General features: G+C 35.2%; 1 protein-coding gene across 1 annotated transcript; it reads right to left on the bottom strand.

Annotated features, from left to right (window-relative positions):
• Nucleotides 1-1,966: 1,966 nt before the first annotated feature.
• Nucleotides 1,967-14,710, bottom strand: SPC25 (SPC25 component of NDC80 kinetochore complex; the record flags this gene model as incomplete). The annotated part of the gene is made up of 6 exons (XM_084255638.1): nt 14,441-14,710; nt 14,276-14,341; nt 8,198-8,344; nt 7,079-7,183; nt 3,804-3,902; nt 1,967-2,085 (listed from the first exon to the last, which is right to left on the bottom strand). Exons 1-6 carry the CDS (start codon nt 14,577-14,579, stop codon nt 1,967-1,969), a joined length of 675 nt encoding a protein of 224 aa, XP_084111764.1. The 5' UTR covers nt 14,580-14,710.
• Between the last annotated feature and the right edge of the window lie 1,488 nt (nt 14,711-16,198).

The following is a 16,198-nucleotide window of genomic DNA, read 5'->3' on the forward strand; positions in this document are numbered from 1 at the left end:
GTATTCCTTACTGCAGTAAGCCACGTCAATGCCTAGGGTCTTCTCACTCTGTAGTTCAAATGAAGAGCTTTCCTTAAGTTTTATGTTTGTTCCCTATGGATATATCTTAAGCAAGGGAATTCAGCGTAGTAGTCATCTGATACTTTTTGATGTCAAATATTTAGTCTTGTTCCTTTTGGAGAACAATTAACACCCCCACTCTTAGTTCAATAATGAGGTTTAACCTCCAAGTCTGGGTTTCAGGGGGCCTCTATGTAATCCAGTGCATGTACCAAGGACTAAGCTGAGCTTGAAATTGCTGGGGTCCATCCCATGGAGCCTCAACCTAGACCAGCTAAGAAATGGATCCAACTTGAGGTCCAAATCAAGTGAGGTCCACAAAAAACAAAGCTGTTCTGCTAAGAAAACTCTAAATTTGCTCACTATACTTCCTTTGTTAAAAAAGTACCTTTAACCAAGTCCATGCTGAAGTAAGATTAGTAGTGCCACACACACCAATCTCCAGCATAGGCCTACTAGCCTTTTATCTCTCAGAATACGAATCAGCGGTTCCTGAAAGTTGATCAGCACATGGGAATGGGTGAGTGATAACATTACCACCAATCTATAACATTCTTCTCAGATAAACTCCACTGCTATATGATGTGAACAGAGCTCTGAGCCTCCTAGCAAGAATGCTAACTGAGAAAGAGTATTTTGAAATTTCTATTGTACTTCCATTAACTAGACCACTGACCTGAAAGTTTCCCTTAATCTTCAGGAAGAAGCAGAAGGAAGTTGAGGCACGGAGGCCAGGGTTTTCAGGTGTGTACACAATAACCTGAAACAGTATTATATGGCTTCCACAATAGCCAGCATATCTAAATACAACCAAACATACCAGGATAGGTGTGTGACAAAAACAAAATTTTAGACTAAGCACTGACATTTGAATTCTAGATGGCAAACTTATATCCAGACTATGACTAAAAATATATGAATTATAAAATGGAAACTGGTAATAATTTTTTTACCTTTGGATTTTCAAAAATATGTCCTTTCTGGACATCTTAGAATACCACCAACATTCTTCTGATGTGAAGGTTTATCCTTTATTTTAACTGCAGATCCATTTTGGTGTGAGAGAAAAAGATTCTTTCATGATATTAGGATGATAGCAAATAATAGTATTTATTTTGCCAAGTACATTTAAAAATTTGCCAGTTCTACAGCTACCCTCCTAAGTTCTCCCCCCACCTGCCCCCAGCAAATACCAATGTAATAATTTTCAGGCAAATATCACGAGTAGATGGCAGTTAGGGTGAAAAGTTGTTCGGGGGCCTCCCTAGTGGCACAAAGGGTTAAGTCTCAGCACTAAGAAGCTATCCACAGCCACTGTAGCTCCAGCTTGATCCCCAGCCAGGGAGTTAACCCACATGGCGCAGCAGACCTCTCCTGGCTCGCCCACTGTTCTTCCCCTAGGCAGTGTTTTTCAGTAGATCTGCCTGTTCTGTTCCTCGCTCTGTCTCTGGTGAATCCTTTCACAATAACACTAAATTAATATATAAGTGTCAGTTGTACATCACTAAAGTCAACATGTGTAAATACTATTAAGTTCATCAGAAAGAGTCTTTTTAAAATATTACTAGTCACTGACCTTCAAAAACCTTCAAAAACCACTGAGTCACAGTACTGACTATATAAATTCCCATTCCCAGGTTAGCCATAAACCCATATTTGCTATTAAAATTTATACATATTTATATACACCATGCATAGAAAAGTTTTCATTTTAAAAAGAACAGATTTGACTATAAATTTTCTTTCCTAAGGTTTTAATTAAAATAATTTAGAGAAATACAGCACACAGAAATGTTACAAAAATACAAAAGGATTATAGGCAAACAATGAATAATGAGAATTCTTTTTAAGAGATACGTGATAGGGAAGAAAATGAAAGTTTTTATACACTATTTATATGTTGATTCTAAACCATAGCAGTAAAAGCTTTCCGAACATTGGCAAGAAAAGCTGAAAAATTGTTGGTCTTTCTTACATTCTCTTGAAATTCTGCTAAGCATTCAAGATGAGGAGAACAATCTGACACTAAAAGGGAAAAAAAAAAAATTTGAATGAGAATGTTTTATGGATGAGAAGTATTTCTAATTTAGATACTCTCATTTGATTCAAATCATTTCACTTCAATTCCACTTTACTGAAATGCTTTGAGCACTGAATGATAAATATACTTGATTTTCATATCCTAACTATCTTTGGGACCTTTCCTTTGTTTAATCTTTAAATATTCATATCTTAAGTACTATAATCTTGCTTTAAATTTAAACAGATGATAGTCAAGGGATTGAAGAGCTCAGTGACACAGAACAGCCCACCATCTTGGACCCGTACACTTTCTTTTAACACTAACTATTTAAACTATTTTAAAGGTTTTTTCCAACTGTTAAGTCAGTTTTCTCTGCAAAACTTTGACTTAATTTCTGATCACAGATTAACCCTAAATAACTTAAAATTATGGAAAGTGGTAATTAAAGTTTTATAAGTGAAAGGTAACTAGAAAATGTGGTTGTTTCTCAAAACTATAGGACCCACCTATCAAATAAGACTCAAGGTCACAAACAACGAAGCATATATTGCTGTGCTAGCTGATAGTTGTTCTCATTTCATACATTCTGTAGCAAGTCTCCAGGGAGGACATGTCAAAGCAAATGGATCATATTCTATCAGCATTTCTATTCTTTGTACAAGAGGAAAAAATATGACTATATCAGATTTCCTGCTCTTTAGTAGAGAGTGCTTAGAAAATAAGGCCCATTACAAAAACAGAGAAAAAACAGCAAAGAGCATTTGGTTCAAAATTTATACTGTGGATTCTATTTTAATACACTATCAAATACTATGAGACTTTGGTGCAAAAAAGAACATCCAATTTGGAGAAAATTGAAAAGTTAGGTAAAAGGTTTTGGGCAGTTTGCTGTTTAAAAAACTCAGCACTCAATAGGTAAGAAGATATTTACCCAAAGAGAAAAAGATTCCTAAAGTAAAAATCCCATTTGAATAGGAGTTGCGTCACCAGGGTACATTAAGGAGCTAACTCAGCAGTACATCTGAGTGTCTGACTGCTATTAAAGCTTTAGATGAAAACATAGGCACAAAGAGCTGAGAACCATTTTCTGAGCTCCGATAAATTAAGGATTATTTTAACAGGGACATTAGATGAATAAAAGAAGAGCTGTATTTCCATTCTTTTCCTGTTCACAGTATTAGTAATCATATATAACTCCCCAGAAATCAAAGGCCTCTGATCTGCTACAGAATCACCAACTAAGCTAAATTATCAGTTACCAATGTGTGAGATTTTTCAGAATAGTGTAATTTTCAAAGATATTTTATTTTGGGGAAAATAAACGATGACATTCTGATGATTTTACATTTGACTTTAAAATCAAATACTTGGATAAATTATAATATTCACATTTAGGTAGATATATCCTTTATAGCTTTAGCTTTATTTTAAGTTCTCTTAAAGGATAATTCACACTTGCTTAGGAAATGCAGTGGTCATTGGTCTTTTAGACTTTTCAGCTACGGTAGCCCTGTGCCATCTGGAGAAGAAGTTACTGAGCTTCTCAGGTAATAATATCTATAAATGAAAACTATACACACTATTGTCTGTAGAAGACAAGAAGACAGGAAAAGAAAGTAATAGCTTGTGGAAATATTACCTTCCTTCATATTTACATTGTGATTCAAATAACATTGTGGGATGCTACTTCAAATACCAGTTAAGAGATAAGAGTAGATACCTTCATAGTCTCTTGCTTCATTTAGGTGCAAAGAAAACATAAATGGGCTCTCAGGATGCTTTGGATCAATATTAGTGAAAATAAACTGTAATTTATCACCTGAAAAAAAGATTAAGTTATTTATAAAAGAACATTTTGTTGTGCCAAAGCTTTCAATGGAGATGAGTTTTCTCATCTCAAATCAATATCTAACATGCCAAGTACATATAGTCACTAAACCAACATCTCCAAGTGTACAAGCTACAAAGATTTTTAAAATGTATTGTAGTTTAAGTGACACCAAAAGTATAAGCAATAAAAGAAAATCAGATAAATTGGACATCATAAAAATTAAAAACTTTTGTCCTTCAAAGGATACTATCAGGAGTGAAAATTCAACCCATAAAGTAGGTGAAAATATTTGCAAATCATATATCTGAAATTACCTTAAAATGTAAGAAACTCCTACAACTGAACAACAACCCAATTCAAAAACAAAGAACTTGTGAATGACATTTCTACAAAAAATATATAAAAATGGCCATAAACACATGAACAAATGCTCAACATCACTAGTCATAGGAAAAATGCACACCAAAACTACAATGATGTAACATTTCACACCCACTAGGATCGTTTTAGGAAAAAAAAAATAATAGTGCTGGAAAAATGGGGAGAAATTGGAACCCTATAAAGTGGTCCAGACACCATAGAAAATAGAATGGCAGTGCCTCAAAAATTACAATAGGACAGGGCATTTCCATTTCTAGGTATAGATTCAAAAGAACTAAGAACAAAGACTCAAACAGATAACAGTATGCCCATATTCACAGCAGCAGCATTTTACAGCAGCCAAAAGTGCTAATTGTGTAGTGTCCACCAATAGATGAATGGATAAACAACATTATGTAAATATGTGTGTGTAACATGGAATACTATTCAATCATAAAAAGGAAAGATCTGAAACATGCTACAATATGGATGAACCTTGAAAACAGTGTGCTAAGTGGGATAAGGCAGACATAACTGAACCAATATCGTGTGATTCTATTTAAATGAAATACCTAGCATAGACAAATTCATAGAGACATAAAGTAGGTTAGAAGTTATCAGGGACTAGAAGGAAGAAGGAATGAGGAGTTATTATTTAGTGGGTAGAGTTTCTGCTTGTATTAGTGAAAAATTTTAGAAATAATGGCAGTGATAATTGTACATTATGATGTAATAAACGTCACTAATTTATATAATAAAAATTAGTTAAAATTGCAAATTCTATTATATATATTTTACAAAAAAAAAAACCTGTAGTGTCTAACAAATTTAATTTGACTTTTTAAATATAGTTCTCTTAAAGCCTATTTTCCCAAAGACCCCTGAATGTTTCCAAAAGCGTAAATGCCTGGTAGAAATTCACATGCATTTTAGGTTTTTTCTACAAAATAAAAAAATCAAAGAAATCTCATAAAAATCTGAATTATAAGAGACTTCAAAAACTTGAAAAATTGTGTCTCATATTTAAATCCAAATAAAATAAATTTCTTTTTTTAACTAGGTTTTTTTAAAAACAGTTAATAGTAATGGGAAGGATATTGGTCAAGGTAAAAAATATTTCCTAAGATATTCAGCTGGGTAAAATGAGGGTCTAATTTGGGTTGTGTCTTTTTACAAATTTATTCCCTGACCTTGAGGGCTAAGAGAATATTCTTTTTTTAATTCTAAAAATAATTTTAAGGCTTTAAAAATATTTTTGAAACAAAACTGAATAAAATTTAAAAATGTCTCATGATGACAGTGAATATATACTAAGAGTCCGGTAATAAAAAGTTCAGAACTGGACCTTACATTTCCCTAATCAAAAGGTTACTCCTCATTAAAAACTCATTCCAGTTGGTGGGAAAACACCAAGACTGACAAATGTGTGGATAAAGCACCCTAACAGACAGAAAAAAACTAGTAAACAAACAGAAAAAAGTGTCACCTTTTCATAATCAAAGAAATAAGTTTTTTTTTATAAAAAACTTGAGTTGTAATTGTATGGGGAATATAAAAATAAAATTTAAATAAATTAAAAAAAAACTTGAATCATAGCTAGACAATTACCAAAAACCAACCTTAAAAAAATAATTCTGGCAAGAATACAATAAAATGGGTACTCTTGTACACTGTAGATAGGTGTAACTAAAACAGTTAACATAGTAGGCCTGAGACCACTAACCTAGGAACCTCAGAAAGGCCTGCTTGCAAGGCTGGTTCTTGGCTGGTATGATAAAGTTCCCCAAGATCAGTCCAGGTTTGGATTCATTAGGACTCAGAGGGCCCTGCATACAGTTGAATGTGGGACCATTATAGTGAAAGGACAGAGCAAAAATCAGCAAAGGGAAAAGGTACATGGGGGAAAAGTCCAGGGAAAACCAACAAAAGTTCCCAGAGTCTCCATCCCGCACAGACAACACTGCACAGGTATTATCACAATTTGAAGCCAAAGAAATTAAACACATCCTAACCAACTCCACAGCCCTAGAATTCCTGAAAACCTGAAAAGCTTGTTTACTCTAGACTCTAGAACTTTGCCCCATTTGCCTTTTGTATCTGGGCTGATTTTATTTTGTATTCTTCCACTGCAATAAATCCTGAAATCTTGGACATGAATATAAGTGCATGCTGAACCTTCTAAGTCTTTCTCGCTAAACCGCAAACCTAATGGTGATCTTGGAGATTCCCAACACAATAGGTATCCTTGTAAATTGGCATACACAGAACAGCCATAAAAATGTCCCTATACTTTAATTCGTAATTCCTCTCTGGAATTTCCTGGAAATGGCACACAAGAAAATGGAGTAGTCTATGTTCATTACAGTATTTTCAAAACTGAAAAACTGTCAGAATTCAAACACTGAGTTAAAAGCAATACATTTATTTGTTAAACAATATAACTGGATAAATTATGCTACATTAATGAAATTATTATGCCACCATTTAAAATTTACCATTTGAAGATTTAAAAATTAAAAAAAATTTTGAAGATTTAGCAACTAGAGAAATGCTATTCATACAATGTCAGTTAAGAACAAGGCACAAAAATTATTTGCAGGCTGGTAGTCATGCAAAAAACATTAAAATATTGGATGATAAATAACCAAGTATCAGTAAGTATATTAGAATAGGCATTTTATAAACTTCCTAAAAAGTTAATAAAATGGTCATTGTAGTTGAAAATGTTTTTTAAAATTCTCCTCTATTTAACAAAAATCGCATTTTTCTCATCTCCTTTACTTATTGTACATAAATGTACTTACCATAAACTTTTCGAATTTCTAGTCCAAGTCGATCTTTATACAGGTCTGCAGATTTCTGCAGCCTTTTCAACCTCTCTTCATTAGCTTTTTTAGCAGCAGAAATGGCTATGATTTAAAACACAGATACACATAATATGAAATATTTTAAGTAACACTCAACTGTTTGTTTAATTAAAAAAAAATTGAAGAAAACAACTATAAAAAATGATGCCAGGCATATGAATCTCCTCCCATTTATTCAATTCTATCTCTACCAATTAGCAAAGAGGACTTCTGTTCATTCAATTTGGAAGGAAACAATGCCTGAGAAAACAGTTAGTGAGAGGTAGTGAAAGGAGCAAGTAGGCCAACAATTAGCATGGTGACTCCACAGAAACAGAAAGACTTCCTTCACACTATTTTGCTCATTCTGGCTAGCCAAGAACATAATAATTGTTTCACTGGGAAAATATTCTACTCTTTTAAACATAATTATTTCTCTAAAGAATAGTCTTAATTCATGCTACTTTAGGATTCTTTTTAAAAGTCAGCACAGCATTCCCTAGTTATTACAAAGCTGATGAAAAAAAATCATATAGAATTGTATATAAACTCTAAGAGACAGCATTAGCAAACCACACTTTGCAATTTCCGGAGATTTGAGAACTGAGTACTCGTTTTATGGCAAATAAGTCTGTTTCTAAAGGAAGCACTTATTTGAATATGAAAATTTTTTCAGAACTTGCAGCAAAAAAGAGTCTTTAATAAATCCTGGATGAGAATGTGATCAATAAACTTGTTGTATAAATTATACCTGGCTTCGCCCAAATTTTTACTGAAATTTTACTGACTCCTACTCTGCTTAATTAAACTGTCAAATGAATTTCATTATTATAATGGTGATATCAGAACTCTGGTTATATAGAACTCAAAATGCCTTCAAGTAAAACAAAAGAAAACCCACAGGGCTAACTTGATAAGATACCTTGCAGAGACAAGGAGCTTGCTACACCCCTAAGGATGGTTATCCATTTTTGACACTGAACTGGAGAGAAGGCAAGATGTACATAATAATTATGAGCCATCATCACCACTTTGAAATTTAGATTGTTTTAAATGTGTATACAACTGGCAACTCACTTTCTTTCTTCTTGGTATATCCTTCCTTAAGATCTTGGATATTTGCAGACAGTGCTTCCAATTCTTGCCTTTTACCTTTTACTTCAGCAATCACCTTCATCAAGTTATCCTTTTTTTCTTGGATGAGCTTATTCTGCCTGCAGATTTCTGTAAGAAACACAAAGTATTAGCTACTATATGCTTTGTTCTCTGACATATATCTTAGCTAAAACCAAAATACTGATTTTCAAAAGATTAATAATATTTTAATTGATAAGTATTTCTTGATCCAAAAGTTGTGGAAGAAGGGAAAAAAATCCTAATCTAGTCTTTCCTTGTCTTTGAAAATAAAAATGAGGACAAAAAAAAAAAAAAGCTTTTTAAAATGAATACCAAATGAAACCCCCCCAAAAAAGAAAATCATGACCTTTGCAGTTCTCCCCTCCAGATAAGTACATAAAATCTACCATCCAAGACAACTAAATACTAGAAGATGATTTTACACAGTGCTTTAAAAAAAACAGCTAATTTTAATGCTATGACTCTGGAACATACCAAAAAGATGGAAAGTAGGGAAGGAAGGAAAAGGGGAAGAGGAAATCTCATTTACAATGGTGACAAACATTCAGGAAAAATCTACATCTGACACTTCGACTCTGTATGACAAAAAAAAAAAAAAAAAAAAAAAAAAAAAAAAAAAACAAAAAACCCACAAAACTTCCGAGAGACATATATTTGACCCAGATACACAGAGAGGTATTTTATGCCTCTAACTATTTTAAGGATGTCAATATTTCCCAAGTTCACTTCTATAGTAGTCCCAATAGGACTGAAGGGAAGGGAAAGGAAGGATCTAACAAAAGTAATTATAAAATTTATCTGATGAATATAATGGTAAGAACCATAAAAAAAAAAAAGATTATAAGAAAAATAATAAGGAAAGGATCTTGCCCTATCAGATCTGACATTTATGATTATAACCCTATGATACAATAGTGAGGTAATGGTTGAAGAACTGATGTACTGTTCAAACAAAAAAGATAATCCCAAACAAATGTTGATATAGTCATGAAATTAATATAACGAAATATCAATTAAGGAGGTGTTCCCTAAACAGTGCTAAAACCTAGAATTGATTTCACATTTATTAAACAATTAAACATAAATTAAAATCTTACAAAACCCAAAAGGAAGTTATCTGTGAATATAAAATTAAGTCTATGGGGAAAGATCTTTTTACTCAAAGACAAAAAGAAATCAAAGAGAAAGGCATACACTGGGTTCATAAACATTAACAAGCAGAGGACAAAGCCTCACATTTGATACAAATAAAGTATTATATGCTAGCTTCTTATATATTTACTTAAGCTTCACAATACTACCACTATGTAGGTCTTAACTCTTTAAAGAAAAGAAAAAAAGATTGAGGATTTCAATAACTAGCCCAATGCTTTATTTGATACAATACAATAAACAGTTAAGACCTGGATTCAAATTCAGGACTTCAAAGGCAAAAGTTTTGACCATTACACTATCTTCTCCCAACAGTGGGTTACTTTTCCTAATCTAAAGAAGACACAAATATAAATTCCTAAAGAGAAAAAAAAAAAGGGAGAGTGGGGCCTCCCCTGGTGGCGCAGCGGTTGAGTGCTGGGCTGCCAGGCTGCCCGCAGCCTCTGCAGCGCCAGATCATTCCCCGGACGGCGAGGGTCCCACAAAAAAAAAAAAAAAAAAAAAAAAAGAAAGAAAAGAAAGGCACTGAGTGGAGGAATCACAGATTGCAGGCGGTTAATGAATATGAATGACAATTCAACTTCAGTGGTAATCACAGAAGTGCAAATAACACAACATACCACTTTTCATTTATGATAACTATGTTTATAAAAATAACTGCTATTATTGAGAAGAATGAAAAATACATGAGTCCCTGTGGAAAATATATTTGCCATTATAGCATTTTAGGAACTGTCACTAGGGCCAATACAATGGAGGGGGACTTGCTATTGCATGACTACTACTTTATGTATATCTAGTTGGCTGTAGCTCCGGCTTCAAAGCTGTCACTACACACCACAGGAACCCTTCCCCTTGCACTTTCCCTTCCATGTAGAAAAAGCAGTGTGGTAAACTGGGAAGAGCAAACATTTTTATTACAATCCTAGATCTTATATCTACAAATGTATGACCTTAGGTAAATGTTTTTTTTTTTTTTTTCCTTTTTATCTCAGGGCATTTCAATTGCTTCATGTGTAAAACAGGGATAAACTCTGTCCTGTACAGATTTCAGGACTTAAAATCTCTTAAGAGCCTGATTCACTGTAGATGCCATTCACTTTAATATAAGATAGTCCTCCTTGTGATAAACAGAACAGATGCTCCAGGTGGGACAGGTTTTTTGGCTAATTCATTCTCTGCAGCAGCTCAGCAAATGTGTGGTGAGTCAAATAGTTTCCTTATCCTTCCCTACTTCCAAAATGTGTATATATCAATACCTTCTCTCAGAGAAATAGCGGCTCCTACTCCAATCTGGTGCTAATTCTACCCTCTTAACTACCCATGCTCATTTTAGAATGGGTACATGCACCTGAAAAAAAAATGAAAGGAAAAGCTCAACCATGTCACTCACTATACCCTCATATAACTACTATCGTCTTCCATTTAAAGCTTTTTCAAAGCATTCTACACTACTTCTTCACCTAATTCCAAGAGACCTTTGCTCAAAGGACTCCGCTAAAACTCGCTCTCAAAACAGCCTTTCAGTCTACTGTATCGGACCTATCTGTGGCTTCCCAGTGTTAGCAGTACCCTCTTGGTTCCTTTCTTTTAGGGAAAAGCTAAACTTTCCTTCTCAGGGAAAAGTTTGCTTCCTCTTCTCCCCATATGGAAAGGACTCTACAACTGCTAATTCTGTTTTCCCGGGTCCTTTCCATTCACCTACATCTCAAATTAGGGAAGAAATGTGGTGCTGTAAGCACAAGCAAGGCCTCTTGAGTCAATCTGATAATTCAGGGAAAGCACCAAGCTGATAATCTCATAGTAGATGAAGCTAAAGATGATGATGATGATGATGATGATGATACTTATTTTGGAGAACTGTTATGGTGATGAAGGAAATGGTGTATGTAGAGTTTAGCACAGTACCTGGCGCAGAGGAAAATTCTAGGCTATTTTCCTTCCCTTTCACATTCCTCCATAGCTTCAAATGCAACCCACCCACATCATCCCTCCCCACCACCCCACCCCAATACTGAAGACTCTCAAATCTCTATCGCCAGCAAAAACATTTTCTGGGCCAGTCTTCAGCTGGATATAGGCTCTACCTACCAGATATCTGCACCTGCAAGGCCCACAGCTCACAACCACAATAACTTCAGCAAATTTACCCAACACCTTGAAAACTGAACTCATCTACATTTATTTTCCTTCCATCCCTGGAAACATCATCCTCACCTTCCAGTAAACATATCACCACTGACCTGTCCAAATCAGAAGGAATCATCCTGGACCACACTGTCCCTCATACCCAGTCAATCAGTCACATAGCCACCTTTTCAGAGTCTCACTGGTCCAAGTCATCCTCACTGTTTGCCCCAACTAATGAGCCAGCTTCTCCCTTTAACTGATCACTTTATGGCTCACCATCTCACTCTGACACTGCATGCGTGTTTTTTTCTGAAATACAAATATAATACCATTTTCCATGGTAAAATCTTGTAGCAACTCCTTAATCTCCTGAAGAATGAAACCTAAACCTAAACCTGCACAACTTATACCAACTTATACTGATACCTTATATCATCTAAGCAGCCACTTCGCTGCCACGCCCCATTCACACTGTACTCCAGCCATCCCAGAACTCAACAAGTGCTCATTTCTTCTGTATGCCACCTGTTTTTCCCTCTTCTATAATACAGAGCTGAACCTGGTGCCTTCCCCCAACATTCTCCCCTCTCCAGGACAATGGGAATAGTTACACTATGTTGCTTCAAATCAAGTTTCTGTGGATTAACAGTTATCTAACCATGAGCAATTCATTTAACCTCTCGGTGCCTATTTCCTCACTTACAAGATAGGTTTGAAAACAATAATTATCCCTCATAGGGTTGTTGTAAGGATTCAGTAAGACACTCTACACAAAGAACTTAGAACGAAGTCTAGCACATGGTATATAAAACAAGGGTTTACCTGTTAAATATTCTGTAATCCTCACTGGACACATCGAGCCCTCCAGATTCTATGCTCACTCAGCACTAATATCAGTATTACAACACGTTTTAATTGCGGCTTTCCTGGCTGTATCTTCCACTAAATTGTGAGCAGTATACAGATTATACCTTTGCCTTAGTGCTTAGCAAATAGTATCAAATGTTCCCTTAAGTAATTAAGATTAAGTAAATTATAATTCTGTTCAAATATAAAGTGATTTCTTAAAGAAAGATAATTAAAAGTGCTTTTAGATTTTAGACTATTTAGAACACAACTTCACAATATAGATATGCAGTAAGAGCACATTTTGAAATTCACAGTAATTAAAAATAGACAGTTCCAAACTTAGCTTTTTAATTCCAAGGGATTCTAAAAACCAAGAGTGTTTAAAGGAACCAAACTCAATTATCACTCTTACATAAACACAACATACAAAAGTGGTTTTCCTTTCTGCTTACATTTATGGTTAGGATGAGAACAGCCTACAGAACAAAGGGCATGGAAGCTTCAGAAGAGCTTAGAAAGTAAACACTAGGATGTCTAGCACAACAGCTAACTAGGGTTTACAAAATCAAATACCTTTAGGGACCAGAGTAAAGTGGACAAAGTAAAGCAAAATAAAACAAACACTGGGTAATGTGGCAAATTAAAGAACATATACCCTATGTAGAGAAATTCTAATTTAATAATGTTTTAAAAATGGTACCATTAAATTTAATATTTTCAATGGAACTTAGCCTTTGGCTACTAGTCTGTGGTCTCTGTGTGAGAATTCAGTAAGAGCCACTGATTCATTCTAGACACTATGTATAGTAATGAGAAGAACAGTAGTAAAAATATAGAGAGTAAAATGTTCAGAGTGCTAATCCTAACCCCAAAATGTTGAGAGACTCCAACTTTTCAAACTCCATGCTAGGACTTCCACTGGGAAAACAACAGTTTTTTTTTTTTTTTTTTTTTTAAAAAAAAAACAAATGCTGGCATTTACAAGCGCTAGAAATAAGTTAAGTGCTCATCAACAAATGGTTAAAGATGTGGTATGGATACAGAATGGACTACCATCTATAAGAAAGGATGAAATCCTTCCATTTGCTGTTACACATACAAATCTAGAGGTAAAATACTTAGTGAAATAAGACAGAGAAAGACAAACACCATATGATTTCACTGATACGGGTATAAACAAATAGAATAAACAAATAGATGAGATGAACTAAATAAAGAAAACCAAACTTTTGGACCAAAAAAAAACCAAACAAACATGCATTACACATCAGCATAGATGAATTTCATGAATACAGACAATCCTCATTTTACTGTGCTCTGCATTTTTGTATTTTGAAGACATTGCTTTTACAAATGGAAAAATTTGTGGCAACCCAGCATTCTGTATCCAGTAAGACCACCAGAAACATTTTTCTAATAGCACATGTTCACTTGGTGTCTTTGTATCACATTTAATTAAGGTATATACACTGCTTTTTAAAACCTAATACCATTTGCACACTTAATGGACTACAGTGTGGTGTAAATGTAGCTTTCATATGCACTGGAAAACCAAAAATTCTGACTCATTTTATTGTGATATTTGTTTTATTGCTTTGGTTCTGCAAGGAACCTGCAATATCTCTGAGGTATGCCTGTATAATGGTGAAAAAAGGGACAGAATACATACAAAATGCCTCTTCTATAACATTCAAAAACACAATGCTAAACAAGGTATTAATATGGTAGCCCTGGAAGGTGGGAGAAAAAAGATGGTTTGTGGGTGGGTATATGAATGTTTATTATTTTTATATCTATGTGTGTTTATACGTATATATATAATACTCTATTTTATGACAGATTTCATAAAGCTGTTTAAAAAAAAAAACAACCCCGTATGTCACATACGATTTTGATATTCCAGAAACATCTCAATCATTTGTTCTTCTTCCTTTAATTTCACAGACAGTTTTTCTGAAAAAGAAATTGGAATTAGAGATTCAATGCAGCTGAAATAACACTAAAAATCAAGCAAGTATAAAAAAAATCATGTTACAAATTATCTGGAGGTACCTGCAAATGCTTTCACGGAGTCCTTGTAGGTATCTCGTAGTCCTGTCATCTGACAGGAGGTGTCACTGACAGTGCTTTTGAATTTATTCCAAAATTCATTTATGCTTTTATCAAATAATGCCAGCTCGTCTTCCACCATTTTGAAAAGAATGCTACAAAACAAAAAGAACACATACTTTTAAGTTATTGAAATTAAATCAGCCACATCTTCCAATCAAGTATTTTGGCAGACTGACATCTGTTAGAAAATGGTTAGCAACGTACTATTCATTCACCGTAGTGCAGGGCTGATCAAGTTACCTGGACTCAACCACAGGTAAAATGTAGCAAGAATCCAAGACACTCTTACCTCCTAGAGACTCATTAGTGGAATAACACAAGAAACACTCTCTATAACCCTGGAGAAATGATTCTGACTCCATTTCCTCACAAGTACTATTGGTTACGTCTGTGGTCCCTTCCAACTCCAGCCAGAATCGCCAAGATCCCAAAAGGCGCCAAAAGGCGCCAAGATCCCCCCATCCCACAGGATAAGACCCCACACATCTGCCCTGCCTCTCCTCTAGATCAGATAAGGTTATCAGTAAAATGGAACTGTCCTGGGAGTTCGGAGGGTTTAGTCCAGGACCTGGACAAATCACGGGTCTTCTGGGCCTCTCTTCTCCTCCGTAAATGGGTTTCCTGTAAGATTCCAGGCCCTACTAGTTCTCTTTACACTAAAATCTTCCCAATAACCCGAAACCCTCCCCAAAGGGCCACAGACATCTCGTGAGGTGAAATTCTGGATCTCTCGACCGAGCCTGTGCCCACTCCGCTCGCTCTGACGGTCCCAACAGCAACATCCAAGCGCTTCACAGACACCGCCCCCCAAAACACACACTCCGCCCTCAACCCCACTTTCCTTTAATGCGACAGGTCGGAGAGACCAGCTCATCCTCATCTCCCTCACCGTCACTAGCAGGTCTGGGCCCCGCCGCCTTTTTCCACAAAAGACCTGAGCCAATTCCAACCAACAGCGGCTCTTCAGACGCAGTTCCTGCAGTCTCGTCAACTTCTCTCTTTCAAACAAAGCGCTTTCCGCCTTCCACCCTAGGGCGCCCCATCCGCCTTTGGATTGGCTGATAGCGCAGGCTCTCTATAAAGGGATTGGCTGTTCCAGCCCTCCGAGATTCTCGCGTAAGAGCTAGGGAAAGGGGCATTCTGGGATTTGTAGTTCATGTTGATTGTCCGACGCATTCTCAGTTTCGGTTTAGAAAGTAGTAATAACTCCCGGAGGATTCTCTCCAGGACCCAGAAATTGGCAATTCAAATAAAGTGTTATTTAACAAATATAAATATTGAATTTTAGTCGTGTTCTGTTGTCAAGTTCATACCCTTTTCTTTGATACTACCGGTAGCTTGAATAAACCTAATAAAAACCAATAAAGCTAATTTAAATACCTCTGTTTAATTTGTGTCACATTTAATAACTCTTCACTGGGAAATGACTCTGACACTCATTGAGTATAATAATTCATAGAGTATAATAAATAATAATAATACTTTGTTTATATACCCAAAGCAAAGAGTAAAAGTGATAGTAAAGGCAAATGCCTTAGAACAGTTTTTGTAACATAAATACTTAAAAATGCTTTTTTTGTTTTTATGATTTATGTTCTGCCTACTGCCAATGTATGATATTGCCACGCTAAAACACATATAAATTAGTCTTTTAATAGAATAAGGTCTAAGTGAGCAAAGAAATAGAGAAATTATTAC

Source organism: Talpa europaea (assembly GCF_964194135.1).
Source record: "Talpa europaea genome assembly, chromosome: 1".
NCBI lineage: Eukaryota > Metazoa > Chordata > Mammalia > Eulipotyphla > Talpidae > Talpa > Talpa europaea.